Source organism: Meriones unguiculatus, chromosome 17, assembly GCF_030254825.1.
Source record: "Meriones unguiculatus strain TT.TT164.6M chromosome 17, Bangor_MerUng_6.1, whole genome shotgun sequence".
Classification (NCBI taxonomy): domain Eukaryota; kingdom Metazoa; phylum Chordata; class Mammalia; order Rodentia; family Muridae; genus Meriones; species Meriones unguiculatus.
The window spans coordinates 68,168,395-68,195,273 of NC_083364.1; the positions used below are offsets into that span (position 1 = coordinate 68,168,395).

Below are 26,879 nucleotides of genomic sequence, written 5' to 3' on the forward strand. Positions count from 1 at the left end.
CCCTGATGGGGAAGCACCCTTCCCAGATCACAGAGGAAAACAGTGCAGCCAGTCCTGATGAGACCTGATAGGCTAGGGTCAGATGGAAGGGGAAGAGGACTACCCCTATCAGTGGACTTGGGGAGGAGCATGGGAGATGAGGGAGAGAAGGTGAGATTGGGCGAGATTGGGCAGGGCCACAGCTGGGATACAAAGTGAACAAACTTTAATTAATATAAAAATAAAATTAAAATATTAACATTATAAAAATGAAAATAAAATCATTAAAATAGGTATTTCCTAAGGAATAGTTTAACTTGGTGTTGAGCCAAACATCAGAATCTGATCCAAGTTGGAACCCTAACTTGTTAAAAGCACGGTTACTAGCAGAAATTCCTGAGGGTTGCCAAACAAGGGTCTGAAAAAAAAAGAAGGAGGATGGGGAAGTGGAGAAATAGGACCATAAGAGAGTGTGAGGAGGAGGAGAGAAAAAAGGAGCAAGTGTTTTACATTTCACAGCCAACTGAACTGAATAGAAGGGATATGTTGATAAGACTCTTTGACTTTAAAAATTATTCTCAAAAATCACTTGTTTGTTACAATAAATATAAACTCATAAACTCATATTTTGTTATAAAAATATACAAATAAACATAAAAATAAAATATTAATTGAAAGAACTTTAATAGACAATTTATGAATAGAGATGCTATGGACATGGTTCAACAAATGTTCTTGTTGTATACTTGCACATATTTTGGATATATGCCTAGGAGTGGTATAGCCAGATCTTGAGGTAGCACTATTCCTAATTTTCTGATAAAGCTCCAGAATGTTTTCCAAAGCAGTTGTAAAAGTTTACATTCCCACCAGCAATGGAGGAGGGTTCCACTTTCTCCACAACCTCTCCAGCATGTGCTGTCACTTGAGGTTTTGGTCTTGGTCTTTCTGATTAGTAGCAACTCTATTTGTAATAACCAGAATCTGGACACAACCTAGGTATCCTTCAACGGAGGAATGGAATAAAGAAACTGTGGTACATTTACACAATGGAATACTACTCAGCTATTAAAAACAAGGAAATCATGAAATTTATAGGCAAACAGTGGGAACTGGACAAGATTATCTTGAGTAAGGTATCCCAGAAGCAGAAAGACACACACTCATTAGTTGTTATTAGACATTTAATATAGGATAAGCATACTAAAATTTATACTCCTAAAGAAGCTGAACAACTCTTACTATTTCAGGGTCTCCACAAGGAGAGCAACAGAACAAGAAAATTTGAACACAGGGAACTTCCCAGAGACTCATACTCCAACCAAGGACTATTCATGGAGATAACCCAGAACCCCGGCACAGATGTAGCCCATGGCAGTCCAGTGTCCAAGTGGGTTACATAGTAATGTGAAGAGGGACTGCCTCTGACATAATCTGATTGGCCTGCTCTTTGATCACCTCCCCCTGGGGGGGGAGCAGCCTTACCAGGCCATAGTAGAGGACAATGAAGCCACTTTTGATGTGAACTGATAGACTAAGATCAGAAAGGAGAGGAGAACCTCCCCTATCAGTGGACTTGGGGAGTGGCATGCAAGCAGAGGGAGGAGGGAGGGTGGGATTGGGAGGGGAGGAGGGAGGGGCTTATGGGGGGATGCAGGATGAATAAAGTGTAATTGATGAAAAATTAAAAAAAAATTAAAATTAAAATAAAAAATAATTTCTTTCACAATAAATAAATAAATAAATAAATAAATAAATAAATGATCCACCAAGCCACAAAAAAAAAAAAAAAGAAGCTGAACAACAAGGAAGACCCTAGGGAAGACGCTCAATCCTCATTCAGAAGTGCAAACATGATAGATATCTGAAGCACGAGAAGATAGGAAACAGGACAGGAGCCTACCACAGATGGCCTCTGAAAGACACTATTAATCAAGGTATTGAAGCAGAGGCTGTTACTCATAGCCAAATTTTGGGCAGAATGCATGGAATTTTATGAAACAAGGGAGAGATAGGAAAACCTGGAGACGATAGGAGCTCCCTAAGGAGACCAACAAGGCCAAAAATACTGAGTCCTGTGGGCCCTGAAGAGACTGATACCCCAACCAAGTACCTTGCACGGAGAGGATATAAATCCCCTACTCAGATGTAGCCCATAGACTCAGTCTCCAATTAGGTTCCCTAGTAAGGGGAACAGGGGCTCCCTCTAGGGGCTGTGGCCTTGTCAAGTCACTGAGAAAAGAATACAGCCAGTCCTGATGAGACCTTATAAGCTATGGTCAGATAGAAAGGGAAGAGGATCTCCTCTATCAGCAGACTAGGGTAGGAGCATAGGAGGAGAAAAGGGAGGGAAGGTTAGATTGGGAGAAGATGAGGGAGAGGGCTGCAGTCAGGATATAAACTGAATAAATTATAATAAGTGATAATAATAATGAAAAGAAAGAAATTGACAGTTTAAAAGATTAAGGATAATAATAAACCATGAACAATTTAAACCCTGAGACTGAAGTAGAAAATATTGAGATGCTGTTATTAAATATACTACTTACCAACATGGAGCCCAAGGTTTTCAAGCCTTTTTGTTTCAGAGGATTTGGGACCTCAGGCCTTTAATGTCAGTCTTACAGCATTGAATATGAATTTCTGAGCGTAGCCTCTATGTCCTGCAAGCTTATTTTTTAAAATTAATAATATTTTATTTACTTAGTGTGTGTCTGTCTCTCTGTATCTGTCTCTGTATCTCTTTATCTCTGTATGTGTTTGTGTGTATGTGTTTGTGTGTATGTGTGTGTGTGTGTGTGTGTGTGTGTGTGTGAGTTTTGTGTTTCTGTGTGGAAGGGCCACATGTAGAAGTCCAAGAACAATTTTCAGGAATGAGTTTAGTTTTTCTCCTATGTATATCTCACAGATTGAATTCATGTTATCAGTCTTGGAGATAGGCAATTTAACTAGCTGAAATATTTGGCTAATGAATAATTTTTGATTGCTCTCATTGTGTCTGATCGTCTGCTTTGGTTAAAAAAGCATAGCAATCACATAACTCAGAAGGGTGCTCTTTAGGTAGGTTGATAATTCTTTTTTTAATTAATTTTTTTTCCACCTTACATGCTGGTAGTAATCCCGCCAATCCTTCCCTCCCTGAACAACCTTCCTTCCCTCTCCCTTTCTCCTTGCCCTATTTCTCAGAAAGGGCAACTCCTTTTCCCATCCTTCCCAGCTCATCAACTTGCATCAGGACCAAGCATGTCCTCTTCCCCTGTGGCCTATCAAGGCAGTCCTGCCAGGGTGAGATGATCAAAATGCTGACAAGTGAGTCTATGTCCTATGCAGTCCCCACTTTCCTTACTAGAGGACCCACATGAGACCTAAGCTGTCTATTTGCAACATCTTCGTAGAGGATCTAGGTCCAGTTCACGCATTGGTTGGTGCTTCAGTCTTAGCAAGACCCTCTGGGCCTTAGTTAGTTAGCTCTGTTGGTCTTTCTGTGGAGCTCCTGTCACATTCAGGTCCTTTTCTCTTTCCTCCCACTTTTCCACAAGACTCCCTAAGCATTGCCCAATGTTTAGCTGTGAATCTTAGCATCTGTTTAGAGGCACTGCTGGGTAGAGTCTCTCAGAAGACTACTCTGTTCAAGCAGCTACTCCTAGGAGAAGAGGCAATAGAGACTGAAGAGGACACCTTCTAACTATTAGACAACTAGTAGAGGGAAAGGAACTCCAATCCATCCACAAAAACATCAACCCCAATTTAATCTGCCTATAAGACAAAGATAGAGATAAAGACAGGGATAGAGAAAGAGCAGATAGAGCAGAGATTGAGGGTCTGCCCAACCAATGCCTGGCCCAACTGATGACCTTCCCTTTGGGAGAGTGCCAAGCCCGGACAATATGAATGATACTCTGCTAAGCTTGCAGACAGGAGCCTGACAGGTTGGTAATTCTCTTCACAGTAACTAGACTTAAATCAAAGAGATTGTAATACTTCTGTGGGTCCACAAAACAATTGTGTTTGTAATTTAAAAAGCATGAATTCAATACAGCTTTCTAATCTGTGAATATGGTGTTTTAAAAAAAAATCTTAGTATGCTAAATAGACAGCAGTGGTAGGGAGGTCAAAGAATGAAAAGCTTGCACATTAATTAAGAAGCTAACAAGCAGCAACATTGACTCTATGGATTCACAAGTTTGCTTGTTTGAAAGACATTAAAATGTGGTAGAGTTGCTTACTTGAAAGGCATACACACTGCAGGAAAACAGTGTACATGATAAGACATATATACCTCACACTTATATATTTCATTTCTTTATATATAGATCTTTACTAAAATCTATTATTCTAGTTACTTTCAGATCAAGAAGGAAGTGTCATAGTTTGAATTAAGATATCACCATATATATCTATTTGTGATTCCTCTTCTAAGTTCTTATTAGTGACTTATATTACTGTTTATTCATGTTTTCAACCTAATTGCTATCAGGTTCATCAAGTCCTGTAAGCCCCCTAGAAAATTCTAGTATTCAGAGATATATTGCAGACTGTAAGAGACCATAGATGTCATCCTAGAATACTAAACCCAGCAAAAGTTTCAATCACCATAGATGGAGAAGATGAGAAATTCTATGACAAACCAATTTAAACAATATCTACCCACAAATGCAGTCCTAAAGAAGATGAGTGAACCCTCAGCCAGGGAGTCTGCACATAGGACCTAGGCCTTCTGCACATATGATACAGTTGTGTATCTTTGTGTTCTTGTGAGAATCCTAACAGAAGGAACAGGAGCTGTCTCTGAGTCTGGTGCCTGCCCTTGGTACCCTTTGCACCTGATGGGTTACCTTATTTAAACACAATAGAAGAGGAGGTGTCTAGTCTTACTGCAACTAGATATGCTATGGCTGGTCTATATTCACTGAGACTGGCCCTTTTCTGAAGAGAAACCGAGGTTTAGTGGATGGGGGCCAGAAAGGCTGGGGCTCTGGGAGGAAAGGAGGGAGGGGGAACTGCAGTCAGTAGGGTCTAAATAAAATTAAAAAAAAAGAATAAATGAACAAAGGGATAATACTAAGCTTCATGTTTCTTTTAACAAAACTAAGATATTGTTGTGCAAATGATTTGAAGAGCTTTCACTGAGACATTATTCTCAAAGTCTTAATATTCATCTATGTTCAGGTAATAAAGTTTATGTTGCCCTATATATTTTGTGTCACATGGATTCAGTATTTTGAAGACCTAAGACTACAGCTGCAACTTAAACAAAATGGGCTCATTGTAAAGTCAGCCTGCATGAGAAGAAGAATGTGACAACTTCGACCTTGAATCATCTCAGAAGAGCAGTTTATGGAGGGCAAAGCTGGCATAGCTCCACACTGACCATGCATGATGCAGTAATTCTCCTCTGTGATGAGGCTCTTAGTGCTTGGGTATGAGGCTGTAAGAAAGTTTCTAAGCAAGGAAGCATCGTTGACAAATTAAGAAAGGATTTTAAAGACAGCGAATTGAGAAGTCATTGGCTTTATGACTTGTCTAATGAATTACTAAAAACAGATATGTAGAAAAAGCCATTAAAAGAACCAATCACTATAGATGTCTTTTTTATTTAAAAATATTCCCTTTTTCTCAGAGGCGGGACCTGGGGCATCAACCCGCATGCAATCAGACATGCTCTTCTCTGGGTCCAAAGCGGCTGACCCTGAGTGCAGTGCTTAGCCTCGCATCCTGAGCGTATCATTTTAGCTTTTTATGGTATCCAACCATGCTTGGGGAGAATGTCCTGCTTCAATGGCTGTAAAGGCCTGAATGATCATGGCTGTATCACACTGTTGTGAGACTCTAATCTTGCATATATACCACAGGCAAACCATCTGTACAAAGTCCCAATTTATTTCTAATATCAGAGATCAGACCTCTACTCTTGCCTGATGCATCTAAAACAAAAAGGGGGAACTGTAGAGAGCTGCGGAATGCTATGCCTTAAAGATGGAGCTGGTTTCCGCCTTCCACCTTCCCGATGGTGAGTGCTCTCTGTCACGAACAACTCCACATTTGGCTAAGGCCGAGGATCTGGCTTGCTTCCATGTATGTGGACCTATCTGCATTGCCCCCGTGGCACGCCTGGGTTGGCTACCCAGAGGCTATTTAAGCTGTGGGCTGGCTTTCCCCGGGGTCCGAGGATTGTTCAATGTTCCTGAATAAACTGCATTGAAAAAAAAAATATATATTCCCAAGAGCCTGTAGTCCCTCTCAGTTCAAGAAAGGCTGGTTCAATCAGAACACAAATTTAAAGGTAGCCTTCTTGGTTACATAAGAAAACCCTGTAAAAAGGATACTATCTCTCACTATATATAGAGTATATAAATATACATACTATGTTTATACATATGTATTAAAAATAAAAACGAGTCTCTAGCTATGCATCAGTGAGGTGCATAAATATAAGGTATAAACCATTTTCTGGATTTTATAACAATGAAATAAGAAGTTTCTCAGAATACTTACAGAATAACTTAAACTCGGTCCTCCAGTGTCTGTGCTTTTATGAGTGTGAGGATGGCATCTGAAGATGTCTGCTTGTCTCCACGAAGAACGTGTATTTTTACCTTTCCTAATTTTATTTACTTGCATTTTTAAACATTTTAATGTGTGTGTGTGCACATTTGCCTACGGACACATGAATGGAGGTCAGAGAACAACTTTCAGGAGTTGGATCTTTCCTTCCACTTGGGTCCTAGGTATCAAACTCAGGTCACCAGGATTTATGAAGGCTTGGGTTTGTACTGCATAGATATAAGCAGGTTTTGGAAAGTACATTACACATTTGTGAATTTTAGTTCTAACTTTCAACTGTCTATAATATCTTCTATCTATAAAGAACAATGCATATTGGCAACTACGAAAAGTGAATTCAAAGAACTTCATCTTCACATCTCTAAGGTATATGCTATTATCCTCCAATGTTTCCAATTAACAGAATCTTAAAATATTTCAAGAAAACCTTTTTGTTTTCTCCATTATTGTTTCTCAATCCTGTAATTTTAATTAGTACAAAATTAGCAATCACAAGCTGCTATTTACTTACAGCTGAAAAGAACACCTGCCGCAAAATTTACTGAGGAAAGCGGGGTGGCTGGGTGCTGTTTCACACCTTCTGAGTGATGGCTGGTCATCAGCACAGCAGGCCTTTCCTCTGGTACCTCGTGTTCTCACATGGAACACAGGTCAGGACTAGGTCACACTCCTTGGGAGTTTTGCTTTCATCACTCTAAACTGCTATTATTTTAAAACTCCAAATAAACGTAAAACCAAGACTATTTCTGTAAATCAGGTTAGTATCTGACCGATGCAACAATAAAGCTTAGAGCGTATATTAATTGTTTTATTATTGTTTTAAGATGAGGAGGAACAAAATTCTGATAGTTTGGCACATAAAAGCATGTAAAGCTATTTTCTTTCCTAGTTGAAAAGTCATTATAGCTCATTGTGTACCTGTTTTTGACAGATTAGGGAATAAAAATATAACTGATAGTGAAGGTATAAACCCTTGCTGAAGTGCAAAGTCATCAGAATGTCAATTCTGACTGTGTAGAAGTCCACTGAGAAGTAAACTTTGGGGACCTGCAAGCATTTAAATGTCTTCCTTAAACCATATTTATTATGTTTTTTTTATTAGTAGGTAAATTAAAATGAAGTAAATCCATTTAAATAAATAAAGCAAAAAAAGATAAGAACCTTAGCTCTGTGTAGATCATATACCAAATTTCCTGTATTTGATTATTATTATGCAGAGCTACCTAATTTTAATTCAATGGTGAAATGGTTTTAACAAACATAATTACAGTTTGTTACTAAAATTAATTATTTAAATATTTAGATTTTTAACTATGAAATTTTGCTTAAATTCACTAAGTATATAGCATGGCATCATTATATGCCTTAATTCTTAAAAAGTTAAAGAAAAAATGTATATGTTCAAGGGTAAGGCAGGTGGATCACTCTGAATTCCAGGAGAGTCTGGGCTAGGAGTGCCTTCCATGCCAGCTTAAGAGACATAATGGCATGCTCTCTCAGTAAAGCACCACCAAGATATTTCTTCTGCCATCTGTCTGTGTTTTAAATAAACAGGTGGAGACATAAAGTGGCTATGTTGTACTGTACCACTTATAGTTTCAACCGTATCATATTACATAAAGAATATGGAAATTGTATTCTTACAAATTTGGAAAGTTGTGTTTTCAGGAAGATTATTTAAATGCAAGGGATGCCTAATGGAGTTGGGCACATTCACCTATTGTGATAGTAATAATAATCAATGTTTATCTTATCTTGAATGTATTAAGAAACTTTATCAAATGTTTCACATAGCTGTTTAATTTAGCAGATGATTTTAAATATATTTTAATCAAGTGAATTTTATAATCATTAAGCAGCTTCATAGGTGAGTATATCAAACATGAATATGGAATTGTACTTAATAAAAACAGCAAATGATTAAACATGTTTAATAAAAATGAGGGCGAGTCACTTGTTTTAAAAGCTAAAATCATCAAAGGTAAATGCAGAGTGTCAACAACTTTTATAACAAGAGCTACATAGTTTTACAAAATATCTTAGATTATTAAAATGACAGAAATGTATTTAACCATTTTAAAATTAGCATACAGAGTTTTGGATATCATCATGGTATTTGCGAGTAATTATGTTTTAGTAGATACTTTCCTTTCTTATTTCATAGAGCTCAGTATCCACTCATTCCCATTTGTAAGCTTTCTCTCAGTGGCTTTTCTTTTTCATGTCACATGTAGTCTTTTGCCCTTCACCTGCCATTACTAGGCATGTACTTAGTACTTGAGATTATCTCCTGATTTTCTTCCCAACTGTTTAGGCATTATTAATATTCATATCTTAGAATTATCCAAATAATGTAGGATAGAAATGACTTTGTTCAAATTTACGTTCATTTTTACACACACACATACATTTTATAGGGTTAGGAACTGTGTATGACACAGATTACACTTAATCATTGTAAATATAAATTGGGATCATCTGCCAATACTATCGTTCTAGACTTTCTCAATTGTATCTGAAAATTCCTTAATTTCATATTTCTTTTCAGATAAATAAAAATACCTTGTGTATGTGAACCATAGTTACACTATCTCTTCATCCACTGATTGACATTTATCTGTTGCGTGACATTAAGGCTGTTTTTATCTCCTTGTTATTGTGAACAGACAAGGATTGAAAACATTCATGCTAGTATCTCTGTTGTAGATTATACTTTCTTTGGGACTGTGCTTAATAATGATATAGTTATATTACAGGAATTTTCACTTATTTATCAAAAATAAATGGTCAAGCCACTGTAGAATAGGACTCCGATCTAACAATTGCCAGCTATCTCACAGGTAGCATAAAATAACAAACTCATTTCTATTGTGCAGCATTTGGATAATTCTAAATATTTTGTAAGAAATCTTATAAAACTGAATGCTTCTTGTGAGTGTGCTTTTATTTTAAGTTATTTGAAAGTGTTACTACAGCTAATTTTAATAATTACAAGGTTGGTATTATTATATTTTACTCAAGTGAATTTAACCTTTGACATTATAACACAATACTCGCATCTACAAATTTTGTGGGAGAACTGACAAAACAGTCCACACAAAGGTAAACCTTATAATGCTTGAAGTAAATTTATAGTATTGTGTTGGGCCACTTTGTAGCCATTGCCATTTTTGTAATTTGGGTAACATTATATTTCAATAAGTGGCCAAATAACTATAATTTCAGATAATAGTAGGTCAGTAGTCATGCCTCTAATCATTTTATTTATTACTTTTAGCCATTTTATCCAGTCAAAAAAAATTTTCTATGTCCTGAAAATTTCTTTCCCATTCGCTTCATTTTGTTATACTAGAAGGATCTATGGAGGTCGTTAAAGAACAAATGTCATCAACATGCTTACTCAGCAGTTCATGCTGCATGTAACAGAACTAACCTGCCAGAAAAGATATTCTAAATGCTGCAATAGTGGTGTGATTGTTGTGGGGGTAACTGCTTTCTGATTGCAGCTGAACTCTCCTCCACAGAAAATAACTCATGCCTGGTAATGGAAACCTGTTTAACAATCCTTTGCTGAAAAAAAAAAAAGAATCCCAGGGAGAATCTAAATCTACTCCTGCTGTTTTCCAAAATGAATTCATCAAACTGCCTATAAATATTTTTTATATCAATAGATTACTACTTCCTTCAACATAGTCAGAGTAGACTGTCTTTGCAGTGGTCAGTGTTCAATACAGAAACTCCTAACTAGCCAAAGTGCCTAAAATAAGTTATTTTGGGTGGTCATTCATAAATTACATACACATATATCTTAAGAAACATCTTAGAAGAGAGCAGAAAGAATGTAAGAGAAGGGATGGAGTAAATCGTTATATTCTGGACATGCAATGGCAGTGGCCTCCATAAAGTCACTGTAGTTACTGTGAGAAATATATAAGACCTGTATGCACTCAGGCCAGTCAACATTAAAGTCTAAATGGCTTCACTCAGTTCTCAGGAGTTACTGGCAACTGATATCTTTATGAGAAGAAGCTTTCTTTAGGATGTGGCTACTGATAGGCTGTGCCTGTTTTAGTAGACATATTTCACTGAAGCACATGCCACCAGCATTAATTGGACTATGTTGGATACAGAAAAAAAAATAAAGAAAGAAAAAAAGACATGAAGATTGGAAAGGGAAAGTATTAGAGAGGTATAAGAAAGTATAAAAGGGGAGTTAGTTGATTGATACGAACAAAATACATTGTATGTGTGCATGGACTTATTAGAAATATTCTATAAAAGTGGGTCAATTCTGAATTTAAACAAGACTGGATGATAATGTTTGTTAAAGATTTAAACTTTGATTTATCCATGGTAAATTACTACTAATCTGGAAGACCAGAATTTAGTATGAAAATCTGAGAGTAGTTCGCATGTGCTTTGGCATCACATCTGGAACTCAATATTTGTATTACCCATAAGTGATGTTTAACAGAGTGTTTAAATGCATATAATTGTGAGAACAAACAACTGGAAAAATAAGTACACAAATGGTAGCAAGAGGAAAAACAACGGGAAACAGTTAAATAAAAAAAAAAATAGACAACAATAAGCAAGCAAAAACAATCAGACAATGAAGTTAGCTTACAACAATCCAGTTTTCACTCATTTTGACTTTTAGACTTTCCTGTGTAGAATAATGTTATAGAAATTCTTCAAATTCTTTCATGTGGCAGAAAGACTGGATCCCAAACTACCAGCTGAAATATTCAACTGAAATATTCCGGTCCCTGAAATTGAAGGAAACTCAGATATGAAAATGGGAGGCAGGTCACGTTTCATAGAATTCTAGAATTGATGGCTGTCGAAGGAGTGCCAACAGAGTTGTACACCTCACAAGAGGAGGAAGACCCCAAAGTTTTCTGACAAGACTCCATGTGTTGAAGTCCAAGACCGGACAAAAGAAGAACAAAAGGGAGCAAGCTGAGCACAAAGAGCCTCCTCCCTGCTTCCTTACTGAGATGCAGTGTAGCCAGAAGACTTTCACTCTGGTTCCACAGCTTGAGTATCTCCTACCACCGTAACACCCCATCCCAGTGCACTAAGTCTCTATGCTCACTAGGAGCCCCAATACTCCTTATTTACAGTGAAGAGATAACTGATTGAAAGGGACAAGGCAGGCTTGAGAGAAGTATTAGTGGTTTGTAACAAATACTGCTTTTGCAGAAGACATCAGTTTTTTGCACTGACTTGGTGGAGAATAAGTTTGGCCTCAGGAGAATTTAACACAGCTGGCCTCCTTAGACATCTGTGCTCAAGTACATACACTCAGACGGAGACACACATTGATACACATAATTAAAACTAAAATAAACTATTTAAAAATTACCTCCCTCAGGGAGGGGCAGCCTTGTCAGGCCACAGAGAAAGACAATGCAGCCAGTCTTGATGAGACCTGATAGGCTAGGGTCAAATAGAAGGGGAGCAGGACCTTCCCTAACAGTAGACTAGTGGAGGGGCATAGAGAAAGAAGAGCAAGAGAGGGTGTCACTTAAGGAGATGAGGGAGGGGGCACAGCCAGAATAAGAAAAAATTCAAAAAGCATAATTATGAGGTAGGAAAATGAACAGGGTAGAAGAGTATTTTAACTTAAGGCAGGCAACCTGGCAAGATTAAGAGATAAGGCTTTGTTTTTGTAGTTCCTGTCTTACTTAGGTTTAACTATTGCTTTGAGGAAATACCATAACCAAAAGCAACCTGGGAAAGGTTTATTTGGCTTACAAGCCCACGTCAGTTCTCATCATGGGTGGAAGTCAGGCCCAGAATTCATACAGGACAGGCACTGGGAGGCAGAAGCAAATGCAGAGGCCATGGAGGAGTGCTGCTTTCTGGCTTGCTCCTCACAGCTTGCTCAGTCTGCTTTCTAATAGAACTCATGACTAACAGCCTAGTGACAGCACCGCTCACAAATGGCTGGGCCCTCTCCACTCTGTCAGTAATTAAGAAAAATACTCTACAAGCCTGCCTACAGCCTGATCTTTTTTTATGCTTCCAGTTCAGTGTTTTATGGGATTCCTTTTTAAAAATTATTGTTTTTTTTATGGGCACATTTTCTTAAATGAGTTTCCCTCTTCTCAGATGATTATGTCAACTTGTGTTGATATATTGTGTCAACCATCCAATACAGTTCCTCAAATAATTTCAGATATAATGATTATATCCAGGTAAACTTATTTATTATGATTATTACATATTCAATTAAAGATTAAATTTAATTTATTAAATATCTAATCATATTACAATGATTATTAAATTTTTTAGTATCAGAAGAGCAAAAGTATCAGAAAATTAGATTTTATTCTTAGTCTTTCTAAAAACATTCTTAAAATTCTATTCTGGATAAAGCCATTTGTGGTTTTCAAAGGTTAAATGCCACAGTCACAGTTTAGAGCAAACAGATAAACTGCAAAGAAAAAAAAAAAAAAACAGAATAGTTTTTTATTTACAGGCTATTACTGGGCAACATGTCTGAATTCGTAGCATGTGCATACTTTAACATCAGCAAAGAAAACATCAGACTGTACACTAAGGGCTATGAGTGCTGTAGCTAAGATCTTTTAAGAGAATGACTACATTTTCTGAAAAGCTATTATTTCAGGAACTAAAAATTGTTTGTCTATGTGATGTTGAAATTCTCTTAATGAAAAAGAAACAGATAAAACATTTGCATGTTTTTGTATTAATTTACTGATAATTAATTTTCAGATACTTTCTCTCCCTGTAACCAAGATTTAGCAACCATTTACTCCATATAGGTGAATAAAAAATTAAATAAACAAAACGAGAAGCAGAGGCTTCAGGCTTTGTTCTCATCCAGGGAGATTTGAAGATACTTTACTGACAATGCTTTTTCTACTCATGGAACCCTGTATGCAACAGGAGTCACATTATTCTCTCTTTTGGAAAGTGAACTACTAAAATGACAAAAGATATATTTGTTTGTTTGTTTTTAATGTCTCTCTGCTTAATAACAAAGCCAGTACTATGAATTTTTGTCTTCAACGTACTACCCTCTAGAGTGTTTGGACTTCACAATTAAAGGGTGCATAGGAAAACAAAAACAAAAACAAAAACATGTTTTGGTGAACTATGAAAACAGTTACTTTCTACCATTATTAGCCAATTACTACTTTTCTATTGCTTACTTTTAAGATTTGGAGTGGTCAGGCCTTTACAGCCATTGAAGCAGGACAGTCTCCCCAAGCATGGTTGGCTACCATAAAAAGCTAAAATGTTACACTCAGGATGCGAGGCTAAGCACTGCACTCAGGGTCAGCAGCTTTCGACCCAAAGAAGAGCATGTCTGATTGCATGCGGGTTGATGTCCCAGGTCCCGCCTCTGAGAAAAAGGTATGGGACGGGTCTGATGCTCTTTGGGTGGATGACACCTAAATGAACATAGGTACAAAGTCCCAATTTATTTCTAATATCAGAGATCAGAACTCTACTCTTGCCTGATGCGTCTAAAACAAAAAGGGGGAACTGCAGAGAGCTGCGTAATGCCGCGCCTTAAAGATGGAGCTGGTTTCTGCCTTCCACCTTCCCGATGGTGAGTGCTCTCTGTCACAAACAACTCCACATTTGGCTAAGGCTGAGGATCTGGCTTGCTTCCATGTATGTGGACCTATCTGCATTGCCCACGTGGCACGCTGGGGTTGGTTACCCAGAGGCTATTTAAGCTGTGGGCTGGCTTTCCCCAGGGTCAGATGATTGTTCAAGGTTCCTGAATAAACTGCATTGAAAAAAAAAAAAAAGATCTGGAGTGAAATAAAACCTAAGACTAGAGGTTGACGTCTTACCCTTTGATATACAAAGGCATAACTTCTGATCATGTCTTTGTTTTTGATACCTAGTGGAATCTGGAAACCTACAGTGTATCGGGATTTCCCCATGTAGTCTCTACATTGCTCTACTTAGATTCCTCTGATATTCACAGGAGTCCAGTAAATGCAGATGTACTTGAAAGCAGAACAAAAGTCATATTTCAGTCTCACTTATTTCATGATAAGATTCTGACATTGTCTGTGGCCTCTGGTAACCGCTGTGCTATTCAAACTGGACCTCTTCTGGCTCCAGCTCTCTCAGAGCAACTGGAATCATTTCCTTTGGTCATTTTGATGTACCTCTGAAAATGTTTCGCTGTTACTTGTATATCCGGTACTACTTCTCCAAATTAGGAGCACATTTTTTGCTGAAAACAAGTAACTTCCAGGCTGTTTGGCACTGGACAATCAATTGGTGTGTTCTTCCCTGGAGAAGACCACCTCTCCTGACCTCTGCTTTTCTCAGTTGCCTGTAGTTCTTTGTGTAGGCTGAGCCCTGAGAATGAGCACAGAAATAACATTATATGGACTGAGAAGGTTATAATTAAGAGTATTTGTGTATTAGGAATATATGTATTTGAAGGGAATTGAAAGTGGGTTATAGGGGAGATTAGGGCAAGAAAGAAGGGAGAAGCACTATAATTCAGTTATATTTACCTCAAAAACTTTAGTAATTATTTTTTTATTGGAAATTCTCTTCTGCTTTCTCCCCATGTATTTAGTAAACTATTTTTAATCATTTTATAAAAGTATTTATATATGTAAGAATCAGCATTTTCAGAATTTCTCTATAAGAATCGATGAGACTAAAATTGCATAAACATTATTTCCATTTTTCTGAAGTCAGAAAAATTCTGTCTCTTCACCCTATAATCACATTACACATACTTCACACCAACTAGCTTAAGAAGCCTTTAGTTTTCTGAGTACAGACTAACTTAAATGAAGATCAAAAGCAAATAGGAGCTTATTTGAGATGTAGAGAAACGGGAAACTGCTGTATTATCGAAGCGAAAGATGTTAAAAGTACTACAATTATCTGAGCACTTATTGCAATTCCACAAACTCCCCAAAGTTAATAGACTTTATTAGACCCTTTTCAGAAGTCATGCTTTGTGACATGTGGATTTATTTGTTGTCCTGGCTAAAAGTCTCAGCTGAAGTCAAGGTCATCATCTATCCCAAAGTTGGTGTAATTAGTATCAATTCAGTGTCTCACTGAGCTTACATTGGGGTTATTAACTATGTTTCATGAAATGTCAAAGCAACAAGGGCAACACTGCCAATCTCTCTAGCTTCAAAGGCACAGCTCCTAATTTAATTCATCCGTTAGCAAGAAATACGCAGCCTGTATAGTTTATTAATGACTTTAAAAGTAATTTCAGAGATGTTCTCGAAATATTTATTCATATGTGAGTCATGCATTTCAAATATGGAACTGTGGATCACATATAAGTCCTTTTAGTGCTAGTGCTTTAAAATCAATATGCTTTCTGAAAATAATTGTGGCAGTTTTAATTTAATATTTAAATGAATAAGAATATATATAAAATTTATACCTGAACTGAACTCATGAATATTAATTAAGGAATCGTTTGTTTCTGAGAGGTTGTATTATAAGAAATACTTGTACATTACTATACTGTATTAAATCAAGAAATTTACTACCCTACAATCACTTAGGATGTTCTTAAACTTACGTGCATGAAAATAAAAAAAAATAGTCCTATAACTTAAAATACAAAAACTAGGATAGCTGGAATTGGTTTTAATTGATGTAAGTCAAACAAAAAGGTGAGGTTAAAATAAAATGTCTTAAAGCATTTGCTGTCTTACATTAGGCAGCCAAAAAGAATGTTCTAAGAAAATACAATATAGCTTTTCTGTTCACTGACCTCATGGAGTGATACTGAGAAAAAACTTAAACACAGAACTTCCTTATACGTCATGTGCATTGGATGTAGGAGCAAACAAGTAACAGGACAGGAGCCTACCACAGAGGGCCTCTGAAAGACTACCTAGCAGTGTATCAAAGCAGATGCTGAGACTCATAACCAAACCTTTGGCAGAGTGCAGGGAATTATATGAAAGAATGGGGAGTTAGTATGACATGGAGAGGATAGGAGCTCCACAAGGACCAAATATATCTGGGCACAGGGGTCTTTTCTGAGACTGATACTCCACCAAGGACCATGCATGGATATAACCTAAAACCTCTGCTCAGATGTAGCCCATAGTAGCTCAGTAACCAATTGGTTTCCCATAGTAAGGGGAAGAGGGACTATTTCCGACAGGAACTCAATGGCAGGCTCTTTGACCTCCCCACCCCCCCAAGGGAGGAGCAGTCCTGCTAGGCCACAGAGGAGGGCTTTGCAGCCAGTCGTGAAGATACCTGATGAAACAAGGTCAGATGAAAGGGGAGGAATTTCCTCCCAGTCAGTGGACTTGGAAAGGGGCAGGGAGGAGATGAGGGAGGGATGGTGGTGGGGTTGGGAGGGAACGAGGAAGCAAGATATAGCCGAATACAGAGTTAATAAAATGTAACTAATAATAAAAATTTTTTAAAAAGCTGGCAAATATTGAAAACTTTCAATTTTTGTTAGAAGACAAGTTCAGATGAATCAGAAGTAAACTCTTCATTTTATTTTAGAAATTATATATGTATGTATATATATGTATGTATAAATCAGTGATGTGCATTTCTCTTCCATATGAGATTTGCTACAAAACACACCATTTTGTGCTAGCCTGCCTTAATTTATCTGACTCACACTTATTCCAAAATTTGGTTATACCTGATTGCTCTAACTAAATTCTCAACCAGAAGTCCTATTAATCCATGTAGTAGCTACAGTGGAAATGTGGCCCATGCTGACACTAAAAGTACTTCCAATCATAGAATACATGTACTGTTTTTTCATTCCAAGTTAGAAATTAGAATATATATATATATACATATGTATACATACATACATATATATATATACATATATATACATATATATATGTATATATATATACATATATATATATATATTCATGGTATTTTGCTTCCATTATGAACTGCATTTCATATACTTAATTATAAAAAGGAAACAAATTCTGTTGTCTATATATAATATGTATAATATAACATATATTCATATCATGTATATTATAATGCAGTAGTAGACTAAAAAGAAATTTCTTTCAAGGTTACAGATGAATGTGTTTTCATTACCATGACCGAGGAGTTAAAAAAAATGAGCAGGTATCTTAATTTATTGGTGAGAATACAGAATTTCAAAGAATTTAAATGATTTGCTCAGTGTCACAGAAACACCTTCTGCCTCCAAACTTAACTTTTCTTACCATTAAGGCAAGAGTTAATTAAATATATGTTTTACTTGAGAAGTAAAATATGCCATTGTGTTGTATTGCTACAAACAAAATGTGCAAATATCTTTGTATTAATATTCAAAAAATGAAACAAATTCATATTATAGAGGTTTTTGAAAAGAGTGAAGGAGCAACATCATGTTTTATATTAGACTAAACTTCAAAACCTGTCTTTTGCCATAAACAGTTTTCTGAATACAGGCTGCTTGGATAAGAAATTATTACTTAATTTTTATCAAGAAAAAAATTAAAAAACCAACATATTGGCACTTAATTTTTAAAAGCCTACAACACCATGCAAATTGTGTTTTATTACTCCCATAAAACAGAAACATTTTAATAGCTAAACATTCCTAATAAAAACTCATAAACAACTTCTTGATTTGCACACTTTGGAACTTAAATGTGTCGAAGTGATATATTCTTAGGACTTTTCTTAATACTCTGTTTGAGTGAGTTTATTCTGACTAACTCAGAATAGTCATGATTATGCTACAATCATTCTTTGTTATGACTCAATCTCTTTTCTCTTATCCTGACAGATGTTTATCTCTTTGTATTCTTCTATTTAAAGCCATCTATATAAAAGAGAGAAGAGTAGATACTTATGAAAACAAATATAAATTAATTAAATGTATAGACAGTTCTACAAACCATGCACACCCACCAACACACATACACAGATACATTTTAGATATAGCATATGCATATAGGAATGATAGAAAATACAATAACATAATTGATTTAAGCCAATTTGAATTGAATAGATGCTTTTCTGGTGGTAGTTTCAAGCTCACATATCATTTTTCTGATAATTGTACTTGAACTTCTTTATCTTGAAACAATTAAAATGAAAGACTATGCAGACAAATAATACTCTTTTAGGAAATTCCTTTTAGACATTTGGTGATCATTAAAATCATCTATATCAGTGGCTCTCAACCTTCCTGGTGCCTGTCCTTATGTTGTGTTGACCCCCAGACAAACTTGTTTTCGTTGCTACTTCACAGCTGTAGTTTTGCTATTGTTATGAATTACAATGTAATATCTGTGTATTCCAATGGTCTGAGGTGACCACTGTGAAAGTGTCTTTTGTCCACACAGAGGGTTGTGAACCACAGGTATAGAAGGTTTATAGTAATATAGGTAAAATTTGATAACACATTTCAAATTCTCTGTGCTGGAACAAAGTAAATACTGAGGTAATTTTTATCTTCAAAATACACCGCTCAATTTTGCTAAAGTGAATTTTCACTGATTGTTTCAGTGTCTTCAGAGAGAAAAACTCATCATTTATTAAAATCTTTTAAAATTAATATTTGGAGACGGTGTTCACTTAAACGGTTCTCTACATACAGCTATACTTAATAGATTAAGTTTTTTTTCTACAAATCTCAAGATCATAAATTTTATCATTGAGGTTTAAAAATGTCCACAATGAAGCTCTTTAATTTTAGATGCATGGTAAAGTTTTTTTTTGTTGTTGTTTTTGTTTTTTTTTTTTTAGATATAAAGTTTGACATATCTGTTTGTGTGTTGTTATTGGTAGAGATTTAAATAAGAATGGCACCAACAGACTCATGTGTTAGGAATTATGGGGTAGGTGTGGCCTTTCTGGAGGAAGTGAATCCCTGGGGGTGGCCTTTGAGGTCTAAGACGCTCAAGTCTGGCCAGTGTGTCTCAGTCTCCTTCTGCTGCCGCCAATCAAGATATGGAACTCTCAGATCCTTCTCTAGCGCTATGTCTGCCTGCACACTGCCATGCTTTCAGCCATGAGGATAATGGACTGAGCCTCTGAAACTGTAATCCAGCCCTGTATATTCCTATATGCACAGGAAAACTGTAATATTTTCCTGTATAAGAGTTTCTGTGGTCATGTCTTTTCACAGCAATAGAACACTTAACGAAGACATACATACACACATATGGATTTTGTCTGAAGATGTTTGTCTCACCCAAATTGATATGTTTGAAACAACTACTATTATGTTAGATCTAGAGACACACTTGAGAAGTCATCAGCTGATGAGTATGAGTCCTTAATCGGAATGTATGCTCTCACCCTTCAACCATGTGGTGACAGAAGTAGAAGCCACTAAATAAGGAGTAGGTCCTGACCATATACCAAATCTATGTTTTATGTATGATGTTACCTTGAGAAACATAAGAAATAAACATTGATCATGGAACATCTGAGCTATTCTATTACATTCTGTGATAAGTGTCTATAATGTCCATATTTTGAGACTTTTTACATAGAACTACTACAAAATTTGATACGAATTTTCTAGAATAGGATAGAACAAAATAGAAAATTCTGATGTTTACATTGATCAGATAAACAATTTTGTTACCATTCTACATTTGAAACATATGATAGTTTGAACAAATTCAATTGGACATAAATGTCTTCATGATCAGGTCATTCCTATACTTATAGGACATTTTATAAAAAGATATATCAATATTAAATAATACTTTTGTCTTAAACATGAAGAGTCAATTATGATTTTCATTTAAAATACCACAGTAAATGTATACAATGATCATATAACTTATGTTTTCTAAAATAAAACAGCTGAATTGCAATTAAATTCAAATCACCATTTATAAAACAATGGTGCCATTAGTGTCTACTAGAACTTCACAAGGTTATTATGAAGTGAAAAGTGTATCTTAATCATGATTGCCAGTTTCTTCCTTACTATGTCATGGTAAGGTAATGTTAAAATCAGATCAACCCACTCATAACCATTTTCATAAATAGTTATATTTAACTCACTGAGAGTTAGGTCTGTGACTCAAAGAGACAACACTCATAAACGAATATATAGACATACATATATGTATGTGTAATAGATTGAATATAAAGGAGAATGTAAGTTGTCATTATATACATATATATATATATATATATATATATATATATATATATATATATGTTGCAAAGTACAATGGTTTCTTAGGCCAATGAGTTAAAAAACAAACAAGAAACTCCAAAAGCAAAATTTAAAATGTGTTATACCAATTGTCTTTTGTAATGAAAGTATTTAATCTATAAAACTTTCAGAATTTAGGTATATACGATAAATCACTAATTCTTTGGATGTCATGGAAAACAGATATCTGTCAAAAGACACATAATGATCAGGAACTTGACAACTTTAGTATTCTCTATCATCATTTTCACACAATAGTTTTCTTCAAGAACAGAATCAAAGTAGTTTGAAAATAAAAATCAATTAATAAATTAACACTAAAAAAATCCCGAAGAATCCAAAATGCAATGTGTCCTTGAAAATAAAATCTTCCATTTCATTATTAACTGAATAATTATACATACACTTCTAAGATTTACTTTTTCAAATTCTACTTTGATAATTACCCATTAAGTGGGTAACTCTGACCTTATATCTTTTCTTGGTGATAGAACTTTTAAAATTATTTATTTTAATTTTGATACTATAATTAAAGATTAAACTCCCCTTTGCTCCTCCAAATCCTCCCACGAACCCCTCCTTCCTCTTTTTGAAATTCATGACTTCTGTTTTTCATTAATTGTTGCTGCATATCTTCATGTATATGTATTTCTAAATATATACATGCAATCTGTTTGGTTTGTATGGTGTTTCTTGCATATATGGCTTCAGGACTGACTATTGGTATCAGATAATCAGTCTTCAGTGTTTAAGACACTTTCTGGCTCTCCATATTCCTTTATTCGCCTTTAGTTGCATAGATCTTACTCCTCTTGGGCATTCTATTGTCTTCACTTGCATGACTGTTGCATGTTTGGGCAGTGACACTGTTGAGAGTTTATGGTAGCTTCTGACATAATGAAAGAAAAATCATGCTTGGTACCAGAAACTTAGACATCTACCCAGAGTTGTGAAGCTTGGAGGGTCATAGAATTCTGTTGAGAGTTAGTTTGAGAAGTAAGAAGGGAACTGTAACCTGAGTTAGTTAAAACAAACAAACACAAAAAAAAACCCTGGTAATTTTAATATATTTTACTAACAGAAAACTGAATGTAAGACAATACAGTAGTCACAGCCAAGCCAAGCAAGGCTACCAACTGACCAAAAGTAGAATCCAAGTGTGTCTTCATATCACAGTCATAATGAAAATGATAGTTTGACAATATGATTGTTTCTGTATATTACCTCCTCTCATAAATATAACCAGGAAATATGGCTGAGTGGGAAACTTTCAATTCTTTTCTGAATATAGGCCACTACTAATATATATATTTCTGAAAGGTATTTGTAATTAAATGCTTTTTTTGTTTTGTGTTTGTTTCCTTTAATGAAAATGTTCAAACTCTGTTTGGTTCTCCTTTCACTGCCCAAAACTTCTTCAAAGAAAGATACACCACTAAGCCTAAAAGACAACTCCAGTATTTGTTTATTCCCTGTTTCTTCCACAGGTACTCAAAGAGATTCATTTCTTTTTTAACGTTTTTCTGGTATATGATCTAACAAAAGTTTTTCCTTGTATTATATCCCACAAGAAATGCACTGGACACAAAAGGAGATACAAAGATCCCAAGGTTGTGACTTAGATGACTTGGAGCAGTTTATGTTGCTATGTTTCACTTCACCTTCTGATTTGGATAGAGCTAAATTCAATGTGTGTCATTTATGGGGTAGAACAATGTATAACAATATGAATTGTATGTGAAGATATTACCCATGATTCACTTGATATAACTTCTTATACATGCAGAGATAAATGTTAAGATTTATGAAATTTCAAGAAACTCTGTTTAATCCTAATAAAATCATATCCATTCGGGTTATTTCATATTTATACTCAGAAAAAGGAATTCAGATACAAAGAAGGATAAATTTTACAAAACAAACTTTTTTCCCTTTGCTTCTCATGTTTTTCTAAGTCAATATGGTTTCATAGTCAATCCTGTTAATCACAATATTGAAATATTTCATAAAATTTTAATAACAAATTATCCCCAAACATATTTGTATAAAACCTCAAATCTGATTGGCAGTGTGCAAAACCTCCGCATCATAAAACTTGCATAGGAAGACATCCGCAGCTTCAGACTGACTGAATTATCTAAATAACCCCCGCCAAATATGAACTAGAATATTAGTGGTCTAGGTGACGTTGGCTACTTTTTCTAATCTCCTGATGTTAGCTGAAAAGAGAAAAAAAAAATGGGGATTGGGCTGACATTCACTGTCTTCTATTTTTACTAAACACAAAAAAATAACATGTAATACTAAGGTAAATATTCAATTTTTTTACAACTTACTGCCTTCTAAATGTTTATTTCTATGTTTAAACAGGAAAATAAAAGGAGTCTATTTTATGTTTTGTGGATGCATGTCAGTTTATTTTTTTATTACTTTTGAGATAGTGTTTTAATTATAACATTTCTCCCTTTTGTTTGCACTTTCCAAACTCTCACACATACTTCCTACCATGTTCTCCTTCAAATTTATGGCATCAGTTTCATTAGCTATTACTGCATGTACATATGAGTTCCTATGCTCATATATGACAGTATATAACTTATTCGGTCCATATAATGTCACTTGTATATATGATTTCAGGGCTGACTAGTACTAGATATCTTCCCTAGGGAAGGGCGCTTCTCCTGGTCTCAGTTGCATCAGTTACCTTTAATCCTGGGGAGGACCACTTCTCCTGCTGTTTTCTCAGTTGCCTGTAATTCTTTGTGAAGGGGTGAAGAGCGCTGAGTTTTTCCCCATGTAACTTCACACGTCCATTGTCATCATCCTTGTTCGCATTTGGACAGTCATATTGCTAGGCCCGTAAAGACTCACCATCATGACCACAGACGCTTGACTTTTCTTGTTTACTCATATGTTTGCGTAAGAATAAAACTAATCCCCTTACTTTTAGTATCATAAAATTTATATAATATTTTAAGGATATTTGAAACAAAGAGAAGAAATTTAGCTCGATGTTATAAATAGAAGTATTTAAGGCATAAGTTTTCTGTTATTTTTAAAATTCCTCTTAATTCAACAAACAAGAAAACCCCTAAATTTTTCTAACAAAAATTAACAAATACCGCTGAAAATAAATTCATTCATCAGACACAAATAAACAAGATATTTCTCAGGAACTCTTATTGCTACTGACATCAAATTAGTTTTTCACCACAAATTAACATGTTATAATATAGCTGGCTATGGTAATAAATAATTAACAGTTACCAAACGTGTTTTTTTTTTTCACCAAGAGAAAAACAAGTTTTTAAAACTGTTTTGAAAGCTACAACTGATTTTCTTATCAAGAATGAATAAGATTTTGAGGAGAAACATAAACTGTGCCAGAAATGTCATATAAGGGAAGATATAAAATAGAGACAAAAGTAAACCAATCTTGTTGCAATTTAAATACCCGTAGAACCATAAATCTCCATGAACATCCAGTTAAATCATTACACTTAATATGTTAGTATAGCTCTAAACACAAAATGCATGTAAGCAGGGAAAGCAGATGGTTAAATGAGAAATTTTCTCGGCACTTTGTTGTGAATATATTAAATTAAAAGCACATTTTCTTTTCATAATTCCTATAATTTTCATATTTTTTGCTTTTAAGTATATTTCAATTTCTTTAAGTAAGGTTGCTCTCTTCGGTTTGAAATAAAGTACTTATTTAAATACTAATCATGGAGTATTCAAGCTAATAACAAATTCACATTAGGTCATAAAACTCTAGAATATTCTATTAGCAGAATCACTTTATGATGACATATATTTTGAGTATTTACTTGAAAGTTCCAAGTGCTGAGTCACATATGACTGTTCATTTTAGAAAAATTCAACAACGTGCAAACTTTCAATTTGTAGAGGAATATCAAGCCTACAACATTGATGTAGGATATTTACAGCCAAATGCTATCTCCGCATCACTGAGCATGTTATTTCTTTACATTTCAAGGCAAGTCAAAATATGCATCCTATCTTCACATTTCAAGTGTGCTCAATGTAGTGGAGATGCATATCTTTTTAAACAACACCCTGTAATATCTGGAGACTAGTCCTAAGTGACACTAAATTTAAAATATTTCATTTGACTCATATCCTCCTTTAGTAATTCTACTTCATACTGAATGTTGACCTAATTATATAGTATAGTCAAAAATAACACAAATATGTCAGTAGGGTCTCGTTATTTTATTCTGAACAACACTCTTCTACGCAGCCCAGCTTCCTGGGCTTCTGAGGCTAAAACAAAGAAGCATACTGTACCTCTTCTGCTGCTGCTTGATGCAGATGTGCTTGGGCTGGTTGTTATGGCTACAGTGGCTGTTACTGGTGCGGTGGTAAGGGAGGGGATGATGGTAGTGGGAAGGAAAGTGGTGGGGACATCTGGTGAGTGGAAAGAAACAAAATATAAAATAAAATCGTATCATGCAAACAGACGAGAAACACGAATGATTCAAATTATAAACACACACATCTTAATTATGCTTATTTTTTTTTTTAAGCTGAAACGGAATCACAGGTACAAAACAATTGCAGCACACAGGTTCTGTCATTTTTCTTTCACTTCTCTTTCATGCTCCAGCAGAAGGAAAATCTGGGAGCTATGTTTGAGAATACGTAAATCATTTGCAACATTTTGAGTGAAATTTAAAATGACAAGAATTGGCTTGTTCTTTGAGTCGTTTGAAAAATCTCACATGCAGCAGCAAAATACATTTATGCAAAATAAAAATGACATGCTTTGTCAAAGAAGTAAACAAAAAAACAACACATACAGAAATAAACACAAATATCACCATATATGATTAAAGAAGTGTTAACGATGAGTATGTGTATGCATGTTAAATGACTTTGTTTTTCCTTTAAAGAAAATTATAGGAAATAGGATGAGAGAAATATTTAGGAACAAACAAACAAAAGAAGCCAATTGTTATTATAATTGTTATTTTGCTCCTCCTGTTTTCACAAACGATGTTAATGTACAGTTTAAAGTCTTGCAATTCTTACCCCAATTAGCTGGTAACGCCTTCTAACAAATTTGTAGTACCTAGGAGTCTTTAGCAAATATTGGGTCAACTAGTATGGAACAAAATGGGATGTTCTGACAGGTTTATGACTGAATACAGGACATCAAAGTGAAGTTACCGAATAAAGATTTGAACTATACATTTCAGTCTCCAATCCATAATTAGTCAAGCTGTCATATACTAATATTTGATTCAAATTCAGGGATGACATCAAACAGAAAGAACAGATTACTCTTCAATAACCAAATCTTCCCTCATTTCATTAAAACCAGTCTAAAGTATTCAGAGAAGCAAAGAGAGACCTCAAGCAATGCTTCCAGTGTCAAGCTATGAGAAGCCTCAGGAAAATCCTTGCAGAGAAATTTTGTTCCCAGCAGATAGGCATATAATTTACACAGCAAGGGAATTAGGAACATTTCCTCAATTACCTGTAATTACTGTACTAGGGTTTGATTTCATATGTTTGTCACACAACCCTGATATTCCCAATGCTTGACAATTTATTTGGCTGTTGAAAGGTTTCTTGTCATTCTTTCAGTAAAAGTCTTTGAGTCACAGCAAACATTTTTCTAGTGCTTTGCTCTGATAAATTGCAGTGCTCAATCAGCCAGCTAGCTCTGCCTGCTGAATCCCCCACACTGGGGACCCCGAAACCAGCATGAGGTCACTCTTATCTTGAGTATTGATGTTTACACCTGTTTTTCAACAGGGAAAATGCTTCCTGGCCAGTCAAATTAAGAAAACAACCTCTGAAAACTCAATGGTGTTACATTAATCACTAGGGAAAATGGGCATTGCCGGGAGAGCAATTTGTCATGATCACAAGGTGGCACTGGCTTTAGGAAGAATACTGTGAATGAATAAAGATTGCGTATTTGTGCCCATAGGATTCTTCTTTGTTGCTTTTTATCATTTGTTCTTACTGCTTAGTAGGCATTTTAAACGATTTCACACAGAAGTAAAAGGAGACGTACTTAAGAGAGAAAAAAAAAAAAAAAACAGTTAACTTTCATGCCTACCTAAAATACAATACATTTTTATTAGAAAGATCATTGTCTCATTTAGGGCCTCAAATGCATTTC

At 35.4% G+C, this 26,879-nt stretch overlaps 1 protein-coding gene across 2 annotated transcripts in view; it reads right to left on the bottom strand.

Moving 5' to 3' along the window:
- Window positions 1-26,879, bottom strand: part of Cadm2 (cell adhesion molecule 2) — a 766,465-nt gene that overhangs the window by 55,378 nt on the left and 684,208 nt on the right. The window contains exon 8 of one of the 2 annotated variants that reach the window (XM_060370622.1): window positions 25,034-25,153. The exons of the other annotated variant lie outside the window; for it this stretch is intronic. Within the exon in view, the coding sequence (XP_060226605.1) occupies window positions 25,034-25,153 (120 nt within the window). The remainder of the gene's footprint in view (window positions 1-25,033; window positions 25,154-26,879) is intronic. 2 annotated transcript variants of the gene reach the window in all.